At 29.7% G+C, this 18875-nt stretch overlaps 2 protein-coding genes across 2 annotated transcripts in view; one reads left to right on the plus strand and one right to left on the minus strand.

Moving 5' to 3' along the window:
* Positions 1–18875, minus strand: part of LOC123271303 (protein GET1-like) — a 73825-nt gene that overhangs the window by 25825 nt on the left and 29125 nt on the right. The window lies entirely within an intron of this gene.
* On the plus strand, positions 11324–17162 carry LOC123271302 (E3 ubiquitin-protein ligase MARCHF3-like). Its single transcript, XM_044737591.1, has 7 exons — positions 11324–11354; positions 14272–14353; positions 14436–14507; positions 14604–14793; positions 16361–16535; positions 16615–16817; positions 16903–17162. Exons 2-7 carry the CDS (start codon positions 14308–14310, stop codon positions 17084–17086), a joined length of 870 nt encoding a protein of 289 aa, XP_044593526.1. The 5' UTR covers positions 11324–11354; positions 14272–14307; the 3' UTR covers positions 17087–17162.

Here is an 18875-nt window from a genome sequence, read left to right on the forward strand (position 1 = left end):
ATTAGAGTCACTTTTTTTAGAGTTTAAATATTTATTTTTATAATTTTTTTAATTACTAAAGTGCTAATATATTAAACTATTTCACTCAATATAAGATTTTGTCATTGTTTTTAATTTATTTACTAATAAAAGCAATTGCTGTCATATTTGTCATATCGTGACATTTTCTATAGTTTCTCTCTCTGTAACTATATTTCTATCCTTTTCTTTTTCTCAGCTGGTGAAGCGACGTTGCCAAACCTTTATTCGGATAAATAGCTGGCGATAAACGAATTAAAAACATAAAATTTAATTTTAAATATTTAAATATTATTGTAGTAATGTATTATTATTCAATTGTTTTTATATTTTGCAATAATCCAAGTTTCTTGTATATAGTTTTTTATTCGTTAAAGTTGGAAGGTTAATATTGAAAAAAATCATAAAAGTCTCGACAAAAGTTTGTCCGCCATAAGAGCCCGTGTATAAGGAGATAAAAAGTGTGATTTTTAAAATTTAATATCTAAGTAACTAAATAGTGAATCTTTTTAAAATTATGGGATTAAATAAATGATGTATTTATTTATACGTATATTTAATTTCAAAGCTCAAAGTTGGAAATTATTTTTTACATTAGATTCGCTCGTACTTCCTTAAATGTATGATCGCCCAAGTCAGACGTGTGCCGCCCGGATATCTCTGCCACTTTCAGAGGCTGGAAACGTAACGTAACGCACATATTTTTAATTATAATCACTGAAAAATATTGGTGCGTGCTGGGATCGAACCCGGGTCCCACTCTTTCGAAAAGCGAGCACCGAGCCGACCAGGCCATTGCCAGCCTTCCAAACATTTATTATATTTTTACAAGTCAATTCATGTTTCTCATAATTACATTATATCTAAAACTGAGTAATTAATTGTAACTAATTGTAACTAATTGTAGCAACCTTGCAGTCACTATGTGACTGCCGTGACTAGTGAACTATAAATAAATAAAATTTTGATTTATTAAATAATGACTTTTGTTAAATTGCACTGTACTTTCTTAACTATTGACGTTTTTAAAGATATAAGCTCATCCCGATGTTACACTCATCAAGAGCTTTCATTTGAGTACCCACATGCATTTTGATATATTTTTCATATATACATATATATTATATATATATATAAATATATATATATATATGCTATATATATATATGCTATATATATATATATATATATATATATATGAAAAATTGATGTGGGTACTCAAATGAAAGATCTCGATTAGTGTAACATCAGAATGAACTTATATTTTTAAAAATGTCAACAATTAAGAAATTACATTGTATTTTGTCAACTTATGATATTTTTAAAGATATAAGCTTGTCCCGATGTTACACTCATCGAGGCCTTTCATTTAAGTACCCACATGGCAATTTTTATATATTTTATATATATGATATTTGTGAAATATATAAATATATAAAATATATGAAAAATTGATGTGGGGACTCAAATGAAAGGTCTCGATGAGTGTAATGTCGAGGTGAGCTTATATCTATAAAAATGTCAATAGTTCACAAGATACAAGGTCATTTCTTAATTATATGTATCTAGAGATAGAGCATTTTCGAATGCAGCATAAATACTTATCATTATAAATTGACTATTGGTGAGAATGATATAAAATCTTGAAAAGGCACAACTTTAGGTCAAGACCTTTCCAACGATACCAAATTTAACCATAAAAACCCATTTTATAATATAAATACACTGGCCACAAAAGTTTGCTTATTATCTTAATTATATAGACTAGTTTAATAACTTTTTAGAATCTTATTCATTTTATACACAGAAAATTAAAAAATTTTTTATATTCTCGTGTAAAAAAAAATCGTCTTAAAATTGTCGTTCGTTTAAGATCTTAAACGTAACACAAACCAAGACTATTTTAAGACTCTTTTAAGACGCCAAAAACATAAAATCCGAGAGCAGATTTTTGAAATTTTGGTTCTCGAATTTGTTGTGAAAATTAATTTTTATACATTTTTTAGACGATTTTACGACTTTCTAACCGCAATATTTTTGAGTGAGATGTTTTTAAATTGAATTTAAAATTGTTAAAAAATTATCATCCGGCAATTTTAAGACTTTTTTAAGACGTTCCGTTTTAATTTTCTCCTAATAATGTAAACTTATCAAGTTTGCATTTATGAAGCCTCAGTATAATAAAAAAACTGTATAAGTACATTTGAAGTATAAAGTTTATAACATTGAGCAAAAAGCAACAGTTAATTAGTAGTAGATAACGATTGACCACAATTACTGTAATATATGTTTTTGAAAATTAAAAAAAAATTTTGATCAGATTCTTATTTAAATGTCATATTGCACGCCTTAAAAAGACTGTGCTATACTGTCAAACAATGATAAACAGTTAATTCGCTTATCTTTAATCATTTCTATTGTTGTAGTTATAATGCTCTAATATTCTATAAAAAATATAATGTGGTGAAGAGAATATTTTAACTTACAAGCTTGATACTAATTGCCGGCTTTCACTAGCGGTAATAATAGATTAAGAATCGATTGAAAAATTTTTATTGTAGCTGCCAATAGATCTATAGTTCGGTTGTACTTATGAAAATATTTTTAAGTACAAAAAAAATACTCTTATTGATGAATCTATTTATAAGGTTAAAAAAATTTTAACTCATAAAAATATCAACAATTTTTTTCAATCATATTTTTTTAAGCTCAAAAATAAGATAAAAACTATTTTTCAATAACAATATTTTGATTAAAAATAATTGTTGAAAAATTAAAAACAATTGCTAGGAAGAAAAATATTTTAAAATCAGAAGGAGAAAAATATTTTAATTGCAAGAATTTTATTGCTTTTTATATAAATACTTTTTTTCCTATCCTATATAAACTATCTATCAATCTAGTATAATCATTAGTCTATAAAAAAAAATAACAATCTATAAATGGCACGTAAGATGAGCATTTAATATAAGCTCGCTCGGTTCCCCTTGGCCCTAAATTTAACCCGTTAAAATCCAAGTTATCTTTTATGACTTTATTTCTTAAAATTTAATAAAAGACCTTGAAATCAGACTTTTTCCCTATGCTGCTGGTGACATCAACACATAGACAGCAGATGTTGGCTAAAAATGTTAACTATAACACACACTCAGATTACTAACGTAAATAGTGTTTGAACGACACGGAGACGTCTAACTGTCTGGTAGCTTGCAAAAATAGGATTGTACAGTGTGGGTTTACTTGGGGGCAAAGCGCAACGTAAATTGTACAAACTCTACAACAAGTATACAAAGGTATCCCCCCGAAATTCCAGAGTCTCAAGATCCGTGAAGATGAAGAGTATGAAACTATATATATTATAAATGTCACTATGACAGTTTATACACTCCTACGTACACTGTTAACGAGTGTAAAATGATAAATAGAATTCATAAAATATATTGTAGAAGATATACGGACAAGAGATTGATCTTACATATGCACGTGCATCTACGGATTGGTCTTTTATTTTTTGTTTTTTAATTTTGATTCACTTTGCGTCAATTTTATTTTATTTTATTTTTTATCCATGTGCATTAGCCGGTTAAAATTCTGTGCATTTCTTGCAAGTAAACTTTGTTTCCTCTGGTTAAATTTGAGTAGGTAGAATTTATCATATCAAGGAATGCTTTATACCATGAGAGAGTGTTAAGATATTCGCTGATGTATATAATACCTTAGCCACGTGCTCAAAAGCGTTTGACGAATGATTATTGATTATGTTTATTTATTTATTTATTAGTATAAACCGTAATTGATTTATATGCAGAATATGAATCGATTCAGTATACACATATGTATACAAATATATATTATATATTAAATATTGTACCTTAGGGTTAATAAGCATGCTCGATGAACTCTTGAGAACATAGTGAGTTGTCACGTGTATCCATCACTTCCGTTTAGTATCCATTTGTCTCTCGTTGCATGTCCGAGTATAAAACTCGCTTTGCTAATAAAACCTTATACGTTTAGATTAAACTCACCTTACCTTGCCTTGTTTGTTGTATGTTGTGTGTTTATAAGCATGGGAAGAAAAAGTGAGTTGACGTTGTACATATCGAAATTAAATTGATGCGACCAACAACCGGACGTGTAAATACTATATCACCACTTCTAGATTCAAATTATCTTATATGTTTGGTTTATATCAAACTAGCGATCTTCAATGAAAATAAACAAACAATTTATATTATAAATTTGCTTATGTGTGTCCTTTGATATGTTTGAATTTTGATTCTTTGGAGGATTTGTATAGTTTGAAATGTGATTTATTATGAAAATTTTTATGGCGCTGAAGTTAGCAGACGTCTAAAAATTTTTTATTTTTTTAACCTTCCGCTAAGAAAATTGAAAATTTTCAAAAATCGGGAAGTTATTGGTTTTACCCCGTTTTTCGAAAATCGAGTTTTCATCAGATCTCGACGTTTTGAGGTCCTAGGAAGCTTTCCTGACTATTCCCGCGAGGGTGTTACTATGTCTGTATGTATGTATGTGTGTATGTGTGTGTGTGTGTGTGTAAGTATGTAAACTTCTTATAACTCTTGAACGGTTGAACCGATTTCATCGCGGTTGGTGCCATTCGAAAGGGCTTCGCCAAACTTAGATTTCCTGTTAATTTGAACCGATTCGGACCGATAGATTTTGAGAAATTTGGAGAAATCTAAAAAAAAGTAGGAAAAAAAATTTTTTCTGAAGTGGTTTTTTTGGGATAATTTTTAAACGGCTCAACCGATCGATTTCAAAAACTAATCAGCTCTCAACCTTAAAAAACCACGTCGATCGCCGCCAATCCGGTCAAAATCGGTTGATTCGTTCGAGAGATATCGTGAACGAAAGAAAACCAAAAAAAGTGTTTTTTCAGAGTTACTCCGAAATTTCTAGTTTGACCAATTGAAACTTAGAAATTATTTATAAAGCTTAAAAAAATACGTAGAATGCCGCCAACCGCGTAAAAACCGGTTCATTCATTCAAAAGTTATTTCGGTATGAACATTCAAAAAATAGTGTTCTATGAAACTTCTATCAGACTTTTGAGCTCACAGAGCTCAAAAGCATAGAAAAGGTATCTTTTTGAGCTCGGAGAGCTTAAAATAACACACAGATTGTACTTTTGAGCTCGAAGAGCTCATAAAAGCGGCCAGGTATTAACGGAATTAGCGGGAAGTTGCAGGGATGGCCTTTAGGGTCAACCGTTTTCCTAATTTTTTATTAATTAAATTACAACTAAAAAGATATTTATAAAAACTTGCACTTATAATTTTTTAAGTTTTTTACATGTGAAATTGTTTTTTTTAATTTTTTAATTAAAATTTTTTCAATAAAAAATTTCTAAAAATTTTGAAATGTCGGCTAACTTCATTTTCACAAATTTTTAGGATATTAATGCGCTTATAAATGTTTTGATAAAGCAAGGAAATTTATAGAGACTCGATTTCCTTAAAATTTAGATCTGTTAATGTAAAAAAAAGACGTTGTGTAGATTTGGACATATCCACAGAGATCGTTAGATATTTTAAAAATGTCGTTTGTTTAAGATCTTAAACGTGACATAAACTAAGACTGTTTTAAGACTTTTTTAAGACGCCAAAAAACAATTCCGATAGCAGATTTTTGAAATTAAAAAAAAAATTTTTTTAATTTTTAAAGACTATTTTAAGACGAGCTTACAGCGACAGAGCCCCGGAACATTGAAACGAAGCGTCTTAAAGTCTTAAAATTGTCGGATAACAATTTTTCAACAATTTCAAATTCAATTTGAAAAGAGCTTATTCAAAAATGTTGTGGTTAAAAATTCGCAAAATCGCCTGAAAAATGTCTAAAGATTAATTTTTATAGTAAATTTGAGAACCAAATTTCAAAAATCTGCTCTTGGAATTTTTTTTTGGCATCTTAAAAGAGTTTTAAAACAATTTTGGTTTGTGTCACGTTTAAGATCTTAAACAAACGACATTTTTAAGACAATTTTTTTTTTACACTGGTAATGTTTTAAAAATTAAATTGAAATCTAATCTTCGAAAAATATAGAGATTTTTCAATGGTTAATTAAAAATTGCTTCCAAATAATTTGTCAAAAAAAATCTAAGAAAAAAATTGCGTTTTTTGGGAAAATTTTGAACCAGCTACGGACAAGAATTGTCTTCAAGTTGATTACGAAAAAAGTTCCAAAGTATTTAAAATCGGTCATAAATTGTCTTAAAATTATCTTCCAAGGATTATAATTCTATAAATATATTGTCAACATAATTCTTAATTTAGTTGATAAATACTGCAAAATTACTTAAAAATTTCCATAAAATATTCCCAAATCAAGTTTTCGAAATTAAGTTCTCAAAATTGTACTAAAAATTATCTTAATTCTCTCGCAATTTAATATTTTAATTTTGTAAAAAATTTTTTTCCACAAGAAGGTAATTTAAGATTGGTAAGCTCGTCAAAACAATATCGAAAATGTCGAGTGAAAGAAACTTATCTTCTCGATATATCGTTGTGTAAAAGAAAACGTTCAACTACCTTTTGCCACCTATTGACTGTCGCGGAACTATTTACTTAACATGCAACAAGTCTTGAAATCAAACTACCTTATTTTTCTTCTTTTTCTGATTTATTTAAAAGTGTATAAATTGTATCATTTCTAAATATACTTGAAACCAAATTATTTTTAGTTTCTCATAAAATATGTGATTAAAAATCCATAAATGAGATTTTCAAATCCTACCCAATTTTTTAATGTTCAATAATTCAATTTATAAATAGATTTTTCCAGTGATTAATTAAAAAAAGGTTAATTTCTTTTTAACTAACTAATTTAACAATTACTAATTTTACAACAGCTCCATTTTATGTTTATAAACGTTTGAAGTTTTTTTAACAATTCTCTCATCTATTTTTACTTATTCTCTTAGCATTAAAAATTTACGACAATGACAACCATAAAACCTTCATTATATTTTCGGTAGTGTTATTTATAGATAACCCGGGTGCATCGAACGACAAGACGAAACTCGACATATCCCCAATGGCTACAAAAGACAACGTTGACAGGTGTTGAGAATGTATACTATAAATCCAGCACGAGTGTAAGTGATGGAAAAAAAAATCTGTTAGTGAAAGTCTCAGCCCTAAGGGTTTTTAGTAACTTCTGTCTTTGACTTTATGTTCCATGAATTTTTTTCATGTTCAAAACCTCTCTATGCTGCAGTCAAATATGACTTAGAGTCTTGTTTCAGTTCATAATGATTAAAAAAAAATTTCTTTGACTTGATTTATAGAAACCCTTTTTGAAAAAAGACTTGAATTATTTTTGCGTGTATCAGAAAATTAATTATTGTTTAGAGTATAGAAGTAACTTAGAGCTAAGTGGTTTATGTTGTATTGAATTGATCATGAATGAGCCTAGTTCCATTCAGTTGAACGTGACCCAAGCCTTGGAGAGTGTCTGTGACTGGTTGACTAGTCTCGGTCACTTTAATTCTAAGAATGATCTAGGTGAAACGCTTGCTAGGAGTAGAGTTGATGTATCATTTAGTGTAAATAAATTTAACAACATACAAATGTAGTTCTTAGGGTGTAGCAACTGCGATGCATTTTGATTTGATTTTGTTTTGATTTATTCAACTGTTCTTGAGGGTGAATGTATGAGTGAAGATCGACATCACGTGTGCTAGGTGACTCGTGTGTATTTAGGAGTATGGTATATAGTATAAGTTCCATTCTGAAAGTTATATACAGCAAAAGTTCTTGCGAATGGTAAGAGAGAGCTGAAGAATCAACGAGGGTTACCACAGGCTTATTCTGTGTATTTTCAGTGTGTAACTATTTCCAGTTGCGTTTAATTAATCTTGAACCAAAAATGTCGTGGGTAAATGGCAAGCCACCTGGCATAAATAGCTTCTCTTGCAACAGTAGTACTGCGGTGCTGATGCTGCTTCTGTTCAGCGGGGTGAATGTAAAATTAGAAAGAGATATAGGTATTAAGAGTTAAAGAGAAAGGTAGAAAATTCAATTTGTCTTGGCACCTGTCTTTCAGCAATAATATTGGGTTATTTTTATTTTTGCTAGTGAAAAGCTAAAAAAATTTTATTTGATATAGTTACCGTTGTTTGTTTAGTTGAAAGTGGTGATTCGCTTCGCATTTGAGAAATTGATGACTTTTGCACGACTCATGATGCGAAGCATCAAAGAGTGCTTTATGATCGAAAAATTTTTTTTGCCTCATTTCGGCAACTATTTTGATTATTATAATCTTGTTAGTTCACGGAATCAATAAATTTTGCATGGGAGATAAGTAGGGAGGAGGGGTATAAAAGTATTATTTATGTAAAAGTGTGGTTTAAAGCTTCTTCTCCGATTAGCGCTCCAGCTCAAGACTTAGATTTATTGAAAAAGTTAATTATTTATAAAAATATTAATAAAAAAATTAGTAAAACGGTTCACCCTAAAGGCCATCCCTGCAACTTCCCGCTAATTCCATACCTGGGCGCTTAAAATTGTACTTATGACGTTTTTGAGATTTTTGAGCTCAAAATATAATTTATGTGACATTTTAAGCTCGCTGAGCTCAAAGAGATAGTATTTCTATGCATTTGAGCTCTTCAAGCTCAAAAGTCCGATAGAAGTTTCATAGAACACTACTTTTGGAATTTTCAAACCGCAATAACTTTTGAATGGATCAACCGATTTTCACGCGGTTGGCGGCATTCGACGTAGTTTTATCAGCTTCATAAAGAATTTAATTGATCGAACCAAAAATTTCAGAGTAATTTCGAAAAAACACTTTTTTCGATTTTCTTTCGTTCACGATATTTCTCGAACGAATGAACCGATTTCGACCAGCTTGGTGGCGACCGACGTGGGTTTTTTATTGTCTAGAGCTGATTAGTTTTTGGAATCGATCGGTGGAGCCGTTTAAAAGTTATAAAAAAAAAACCACATTTGAAAAAATTTTTTTCTTAGTTTTTTTAAGATTTCTCAAAATCTACTGATCTGAATCGGTCTAAATTATACTCAAAATCTAAGTTTGGCCAAGCCATTTCAAATGGCACCGACCGCGATAAAATCGGATGAGCCGTTAAAAAGTTATAAGCGGTTCACATACTTTCACACACACACACACACACACACACACACACACACACACACACACACACACACACACACACACACACACGCGCGCGCGCACGCACACACACATACACAGTGACAACCTCGCGGGAGTAGTCAGGGAAGCTTCCTATGACCTTCAAACGCTGAGATCTGATGAAAACTCGATTTTTGCAAAACGGGGTGAAAACAATAACTTCCCGATTTTTGAAAATCTTCGATTTTCTTTGCGGGAAGTTAAAAATTTTAAATGCGACTGTATCAACATTTTTGCGACATTTATGGTATCTGACAGAAAAACTTGCTGCTATGTCATTTTTCGATTCTAGTATTAGTTTAGAAGTTAAAAAAAACGGTAAACGTGATCAAAAAGGAAGAGAACAAAATTTGTGATAAAATCATTGATGTCTTTGGAACAAATCGTGTCAAGTTGATTCCAGAAATTAATTTTAGGTGGATAGAAAAGTCTATCATAACTTTTAAAAAGACAGAGCATGGCAAACTTTAAGTTTAAATTTTGAGATCATAAAAATTTTTTTCGTATAATTGTCTTTCATTTTTGTTCTTTCATTATGTTTATCGGACGTACAAATAGTTCTGGAATTTAATTACGTATAGAGATTCTGGATCGTTATTCAAGATAAAAGTTTTTTTAAATAACCATCAAATTTCTTATTGAATTAATTTTCTGGATCCAATCATTATGCGGAGCTAGAAAAAAATTTTTAAATCTTATCAAAATTGGCTAATTTATCCAAGAGATTTTTCGATTCAAATATTCATGTAAAATAGTCTTTTTCAACAATTGTTAAATTTTTCAGCTTGAAGAGAATCATTATCAATATCTTCAGATTCATCTACTTAAAAAAAAAAAAAATCGAATTAATTTCCAGACCACTTTTTTCATCAACAAAAAAAATTTTTTCCTAGCAGATGACTTTGTTTATTTTCTCGAAATAGAAGTGAAAAAATAAAGATTCAGTGCACTTGAGATTACAAAGTTAATTTTTTCCTAGGGGTCTTTGCCTCACTCTCTTCCCCAATGTATTTTTAACTACAATTTGTAATTGAAAATAAATAATTAGAAAATTAAAAAAACGTAAATTTAAAGCAAATGTCTGGTGGTGTATTTTATATGAGCCATTTAATTAACATAGAAGTTGATTTATAGAGTGATAAGTGTAGCTGTCATTCTTATTTCTTATACAAATGTTTTTCTATTTTTCTAAGTATAGTTTCCGTGAAGTATTTTCTACGGTACGCGAATTTCTCAAGCACAAGTGTATCTGTTAGCACAAGTGTGCGTAAATATATAATATATAAATTTGGATTGACTTGAAGGTTTGGCGGTTAAAGTTCCCTGGCACCGCGGAACCGTGAATTAATTCGTCTATTATTAGACTCTCGATAATTCATAAATGTAATTAGTATCTAACTCTTAATGTTTTGGGCTGTACACATGAGAGTAAATGGCATGGACTAGCTGTCTAATCTGATAAACCGTGACGGTTAACGTCCGGCACGGTACGACGATGACGGATTTCGCCATTACATTAATATTTATTTTTCTATTTCTATTTATTTATTCTATTCATTCATTTCTTTTTTTATTTCTTTTGCTTTCTTTACTCTCTCCATTCTCCATCTTCCATCTCTTTTCTTCCTCTTTACCTATTAATAAATTTGCACTAGTAGCTGATCTTAATGATTTAATTCCCAGAGAAACAGCTACACCGGAAACAACTCTCGTACGGCACAGGGATTGCCGGAATATCATACCGCTCAAGAACATGAATTTATATTTGTAGATTCTAAATTCTAAAGTATATTAATGTATCACAGTTAGACGCTAGGTGGTGGATACATTTATCTAACATCAAATGCTCGAGGAATAGAGCTAGCTGGTGGTTTACTGAAGACCCCTGTAGCAAGTGCATAGAACACGCAGTGTGTGATGTTCTGATGTTGTATGTTATGTGTATGGATAAGTCCACCCACAGAATCCCGATAAGTTAAACTTGTGCCAAGTACCTAAAATTGCTTTTGGAAACATCCAACTGGGATGACACGACATTTCCTGGATATAACTGCTAACCAGTTTCCGGTTCTACGATATTTCAAAATTTTGTACACTTACGCTACTTACTTAACATAGCGTGCTTGTAACTAGGGTAAAACTTCGATCTAGAAATGTAATACATCTTAAAACTTAACTAGGGTAAACTATGTAGGAAAAATTATAATTGTAATCGTAATTTTACATCTTATAATTTACGATATTACATTGTAAAAATTCGGATATTTTACTACTTTCGTACGCTATTGAAAGTCTGGTCCTGAATTACGATGTGACAATGTTAATTTTTCTAAATTGCAATTGTAATTTCTTGTAAATTGCACTGTACTTTTTTAATTATTGACATTTTAATTTAATTATTGACGTTTTTAATGGCAATTTTTATATATTTTATATATATATGATATTTGTGAAATAAGGTAAAAGCCCCAATTATTGACGGGGGTCTAAATATTGACACCCTAAATTATTTTTAAATATATTAAATTATCTGTAATAAGAATAACGATCAAATAAATTTTTATTAAATTCTAATTAATTAAAAATTGAAAAAATCACATTCAGTTCAAAATATTAAAGATGAATTATTAAAAAAAAATAAAGTTAGCACCAGTTCATCAAATCAGCTTACGAGCGTCTATTTTCTTAACAACTTTGGTTAGAAAAGCATTTTTTTAACTGCCGAGTTTAAATTAATTTTTTCATGTAATTATATGATCTATTTTTTTTTTAATTAACAATATATGAAATATTTATAAAATTAAATAATCGAAATTAATTGTATGCTTTATGATATTTAAATAATGGGAGTCAATAACTAGTTCATAATTTTTATGGTGAATCCCATATTGACAGCCAGTCGACAGCGCTATGACGCCTTTTTTTTTAAGTATAAAATACGTTATATACGCGATTATATTCAAGGCTTTTAACTGTCAAATAACTCGGCGTGTTTTAGTGTTAAATAAGTTTTTAAATAAATTGTTATATTTTTCATAATAATTATTCATTCATAGAAATTATTATTAATTAACTTTAATAATATTGATTACTTTATACCAAGTTTTTGATAAATAACAATATAACCAAATGATTCGACGCATGTGCAGTAGGGGCGTCAATAATTGGGGTTACGGTACGTCAATAATTAGATCAATCAGTTTTTTAACCCGTCAATAATTGGTGTATCCAGATCATATATTTAATTATTTAAAATTAATTAGTAAATATCACTGATTATCATTTTAAAAAAAGAAATTGATTAGTTAAAACATTACTGAAGACATTACCACAAACAAAATTCATCGATATTTATATTTGATTGCTTAAAAAAAATGAAATCATAACTTTGTCTCCTATAGCATCAATAATTGGGGCTTTTACCTTATATAAATATATAAAATATATGAAAAATTGATGTGGGTACTTAAATGAGAGGTCTCGGTGAGTTTAATGTCGGGATGAGCTTATATCTTAAAAAATGTCAATAGTTCACAAGATACAAGGTAATTTCTTAATTATTGACATTTTTTAAGATATAAACTCACTTCGATGTTAAACACATCGAAAGCTCTCATTTGAGTACCCACTTGCATTTTGATATATTTTTCATATATACATGTATATATAATATATACAAATATATGAAAAATTGATGTGGATACTTAAATGAAAGGTCTTGATGAGTGTAACATCGGGATGAGCTTATATCTTTAAAAATGTCAATAGTTCAGAAGATACAAGGTCATTTCTTAATTATGTACAGTCAACGCTCTCTGTATTTGACTCGCCCGTACAGGACCATTCTCTGTATTTGACTCGTCCTTGTTCATAAGAGCTGTGTAAAATCGTCAAATACAGAGGAAGAATGTGGTCAAATACAGAGAGCGGTCAAATACAGAGAGGTCCAATACAGAGAGCGTTGACTGTATCTAGAAATAGAGCATTTTTGAATGCAGCCTAAATACATATCATTATAAATTGACTATTGGTGAGAATGATATGAAACTTTGAAAAGGTACAACTCCAGGTCAAGACTTTTCCAACGATACCAAATTTCACCGTAAAAATCCATTTTATCATATAAATACACTGGCCACAAAATTTTATTTATTCTCTTAATAAAATAGATTAGTTCGATAATAATTATTTATGAGGCTTAATGAAGTTCTTAGGTACACTGATAGATCAGGCGAGGGACTATGTATTAGTACTAGTATTAGTATAAGACTAGTATTAGTACTAATCTTAGGATTAGAACTAATTACAAACTATTAAGTATTGAATCTGTTGTACATTGATATTTTTAATGGGAACAGAAAAAGTCTTTTTAAAAATTCACTCTCGTTAAAAAATAGCCGAAAAACGAAAAAAAAATCCGCTAAATTTCGAATTTTTTATTTTTTCTACACGAAAAATTCATTATTTAAGAATTACAAGAAAATTTTGCTGATTCAAAATTTTTAACAAATATATTATAGTAAATAATTTTGCATTCGTCTATTTGCTTAAATCACAGAGCACGAGAAAATAAAAAAAAATGTTTTCATAAAAAAAAATGAATAAATTATTCAATTGATTGAAATTAAGCTTAAAAACTTCTAGCTATTAAAAAAATTTATTAATTGTTTTAATCGATTGAAAATTCACTTTTAAAATTTGAACGAGTCTATAAAAATTAACTACCTGTTTAAATTAATTTAGGGCCAGTTTTTAAATCCGAGATAAAATTTTATCCAGGATAAAATTATTATTTCCAGTATATTTATTTATATGAAATAGATAGATATATTTTATCATTGGATAAAATTTTATCCTGGATCGAAAAACTGGCCCTTAAAGAATATCCGATACTTTTATATTTATTACATAAAAATAAAACGAACTTCTTTTTTTTTTACAACCTAACATGTTTAGGTTAACATGCATTAAAAAAATACTTTTTATCTCGTAATTTGTTTGTTTTTGTTCAATTAAATTTGTAGGTTATCATAAATTAATCAAAATTATTCGTTATAAAATTTTGTTAATAGTACAGTTCGAGGAATGGAAGATTTGCTTTGGTCTTGATGTCCAACGCAGAGCTGGAAAATTCGGAGAACGTTCAAGCGATTGGTAAGAATGACATTTATTTATAAATTTTATTCAATTAAAACAAAATAATAATAATTAATAATCGATAATCAATAATTAATAGATCAAGTTGACGTATCACAAAATGAACCCGTAATACCAAGATCACGATCAATTCTATCGAGTTTAGAACGCAGTAAGTTTAGCATACTTCGAAATTATCAAAAAATTCAACATAATTTATGATTTATAGACTTTTATTGTTTGTTATTGAAAAAAAAAATATTTGTAGACGAATCACATCTATCAACCACTGATATATGTAGGATTTGTCATATGGGCGGATTCCCCGCGGCGAGTGTGCAACCTCCGATATGGGAATGGCCCAAGCAACCATCACCACCGAGCGTAAGACAAGTTGATAGCCAGATATCAACGTTGTCTTCCTACGCTTACCTGGGGCCTTTGATATCAGCCTGCAAGTACGTTCTTAGACAGTCAACTGTAAACAAATAGTTATTATTTTAATAACATCTAGCATTACTTCCGTGCAAACGTCAACAAACCCCTTTACACAATGATAAAAAATTTATTTTATTCAAAAAAAAAATAAACTGTTGTAAAGACAAAAGTATATGGATTAACCACACGTTGGAAATTATCCGTAAACACACTAAAGTTTGAATATATACTGATAAAAAAGTTAACTTCATTTAAGAAAAAAAATTTTGAACTAAGTTTACCATTTTGAAGAAAATGATTTTTTTGAATCAAGAAAAAAAATTCTTGAGAATAGAAAAATTAACTTAAGAAGGGTTTATACTTTTTTCTCTCTCGCCCTCTATTGGTCAAGCGGAATTATCTCTGATACTCTGATAATTGAATTATTTATCGAAGAGCGCGACACTTTTTTGGAAAATTTTAATTTATTTATGCATAAAATGCGTTTTAAGATTCTATTTGTTGTACAAGTATGACAGATACTTCCGTTTGATTAATAGAAGGCGAGAAAGAAAAATGTGTAAACCCTTCTTATCAAGAATAATTTCTTGACTCAAGACTTTGTCTTCTTGATGCAAGAAACTTATTTTCTTCGAAATGGTACTCTTGAATCAAGATTTTTTCTCTTGAGTCAATTTATTTTTTTTATCAGTGTACTTTATTTTTTTTAGTGGCTAATTGAACTCTATAGAGTATATAGTGTACTCGATAAAAAATTTTTGTTAAATATTTAATATTTTTTTGTGTCGATTTAAGAAAATTAACACAAAAAAATGTTGAATTTATACATGAAAGTGTTGAATATTTAACAAAAAATTTTTTTACACTACTGTGTAGTTTTTCTAATAAAGTTTTTTCTTTCCGTATTAAGGACAAAAATTTTTGAGCTAAGAACATGATTTTGAAGAGTTTAATGCACGGAAAGAAGATAAAGAAAAAAAAATTACAGTTTCCAATTGTAATTTTTACAGATTTTGTAAGAATTACATTGTAAAATGTAAATATTACATTTATACTGCATTGTAGTTAACTGTAATTACGTCACTGGACTGAAAAAAAGTTAACTTGATTCGAGAGAAAAATTCTTGAACCAAGAAAATAATTTTGAAGAGGTTAATTGTTTTTAATCAAGACGACAAATTTTTGAATCAAGTGAAATTTCCTTAAATCAAGAAAAATTTATTAGTTCAAGAATTTTTCAATTCAAATCAAGAAGATTAAGTTCTTCAAAATTATATACTTGATTCAAGAAATTTTTTTTTCTGTGTGCGATTTTTCGAGTTTTAAATTTGATGCGACATTTATTACTATTTATATTGTAATTTTTTCGTTTTTCTTTTTCCCGTGTTGAATAAAGTGGAAAATCTTAATCTAAAAAGTTATTCTTGATTCAAGTAAATTTTACTCAATTTAAAAATTTTTCTACTTGATTCAAGATATTAAAATTCTTTAAAATAATGTTTATGATTAAAAAATTTCTCTCTTGAATCAAATAATTTATTTTATCAATGCACATTTATTTATTTATTTTTATCTTTTGCAATTTAGATGCCGCGGGACAGTAGGTTTAATTCACATCGAGTGTTTGGAACGATGGTTGACCGAATCAGGGCACTCTTGCTGCGAATTATGCGGCTACAAATATCTAACAAAGCGAGTTCCGCGTCATGGAATGTTGCAGAGTGTTTGGATTTGGTTCAACACGGTCATCGCAACTCGACAGGTTTTTGCCCTCTAATTTATCAATTATCTTCTGTCATTAAATAAATGAAAATTAATATTGACTGACAAATTTGCCATAGATGATCCTGGACGTGTTGTACCTGGTCGTGACTACTCCACTAGCACTTTTTTCAATTTACATCTGTGCGCTAGCGTTAAAAATGGTTTTAAATAGCGGTTTTTACGAAGTACCCTGGATGATCGTTGCGATGTTACCTACATGTTCGTTAACTTTAGTTGCTTACTGGAGCTGGATAATTACACTCGGCAGGTACATTAGCAGGTGACTAACGATTTACGGTTAATTAATTATTGAATATTTTTTGACTCTTACATTTTTATGTTGTTGCTGATAATTTTTAACCAAGGCTTCATGGAAGACGTTGGCGCAGGTTCTGGCGCACTAATTTTGTGGTACGGCTTCTACCTACTGATCCAAATACAGAGCACGATGAAAATGATCAAGCGATTGTTGAAGCAAGAAGGCAGGAAGAACAACGAATTATCGAAGAACAGCAAGATCTGGAGGATTTACTTCAATTGGCGTTTTGAATGGTCACTGATATATTTTTTTAAAATTAATTTTGTGGGAAATTGAGAGTTGTACAAACCATTTTTTTTTATTAAAATTGAGTTGTTAAAAATATATTTAAAATTTAAAAGACGTTATAGTTTCGTGTAAGGATATTTTTTATGAATTTAGTTCATTTTTTACTGCCATCAAATTTAAAAAGGTTCAGTTTTTAACATTTCAAAGTGTAAAAATTTTTTTTATATTTGAATCAATTTAGAAAAAAATTAGGAAAACGATTGACCCTGAAGGCCATCCCTGCAACTTCCCGCTAATTCCATACTTAGGCGCTTAAAATTGCACCGATGGCGTTTTTGAGCTCTTCGAGCTCAAAAATACAATTTGTGGGTTATTTTGAGCTCTCCAAGCTCAAAGAGATTGTTTTCCTATGCTTTTGAGCTCTTCGAGCTCAAAAGTCTGATAGGGATTTGATGACACTATTTTTTTAATTTTTAAACCGCAATAACTTTTGAATGAGTAAACCGATTTTCACGCGGTTGGCAGCATTTGACGCAGTTTTTCAAGCCTCACAAAGAATCTCAAATTTTGAATTGATCGCGCTAGGAATTTTGGAGTTATTCCGAAATAACACTTTTTTCGGTTTTCTTTCGTTCACGATATCTCTCGAACGAATCAACCGATTTTGACCGGACTGGTGGCGATCGACGTGGTTTTTTGAGGTTAAGAGCTGATTAGTTTTTGGAATTGAACTATTGAGCCGTTTAAAAGTTATTCCAAAAAAACCACATTTGAAAAAATTTTTTTTTTCAGTTTTTTGAAGATTTCTCAAAATCTATTGATCTGAATCGGTCCAAATAGTTTTCAAAATCTAAGTTTGGTCAAGCCCTTTCGAATGGCACCAACCGCGATGAAATCGGTCAAGCCGTTCAAAAGTTATAAGCGGTTCACATACTTTCACACACACACACACACACACACACACACACACACACACACACACACACACACACACACACACACACACATACAGACGCCATGACAACCTCGCGGGGATAGTCAGGGAAGCTTCCTGTGACCTTCAAACATCGAGATCTGATGAAAACTGGGTTTTTGCAAAACGGGGTGAAAACAATAACTTCCCGATTTTTGAAAATCTTCGATTTTCGTAGCGGGAAGTTAAAAATCAGTGCTCTTGTCAGCCAGTTCAGGAGTTTCTTAACTAAATTGTATGTGTGGAATCATTTATCATTCTCATTGACTTTACAAGGCGACGTTCAAAAATTCAGTTTTTGACCCTCATCAATTTAAATCATGTTTTACGTCAAGAATTTGAAAAAAAAAGTCAAATGTTCTTTTTGAAAACATTTCAGAAAAATCATTAAATTAAAATTGAAAAATTTTATTTAATTTGAAAACTTTCTTTTGAACTCTTAGCAACTTTGTGTAAGAAAAAAATGATCATGCAAAATTCAGAAAAAAATTAGGAAAACGGTTGACCCTGAAGGCCATACCTGCAACTTCGCGCTAATTCAATATCTAGGCACTTAAAATTGCACTTACGATGTTTTTGAGTTCTTCGAAACGGGGTAAAACCAATAACTTCCCGATTTTTGAAAATCTTCGATTTTCTTAGCGGGAAGTTAAAATGTTTTTTTTTTTTTGAAAGAGTTAAAAAAAATAAATATATATTTTTTTGAGCGTCCTTATTAAATATTATTTAAAAGAATCGAAATTATACAAAAAAGTGATGATTCAGGATAATAAAAAAATTACTGTTGTAAAAAATCATAAATTAGACTGAAACGTGTC

This window comes from Cotesia glomerata, linkage group LG9 (genome assembly GCF_020080835.1).
Source record: "Cotesia glomerata isolate CgM1 linkage group LG9, MPM_Cglom_v2.3, whole genome shotgun sequence".
In the NCBI taxonomy this organism is placed as follows: domain Eukaryota; kingdom Metazoa; phylum Arthropoda; class Insecta; order Hymenoptera; family Braconidae; genus Cotesia; species Cotesia glomerata.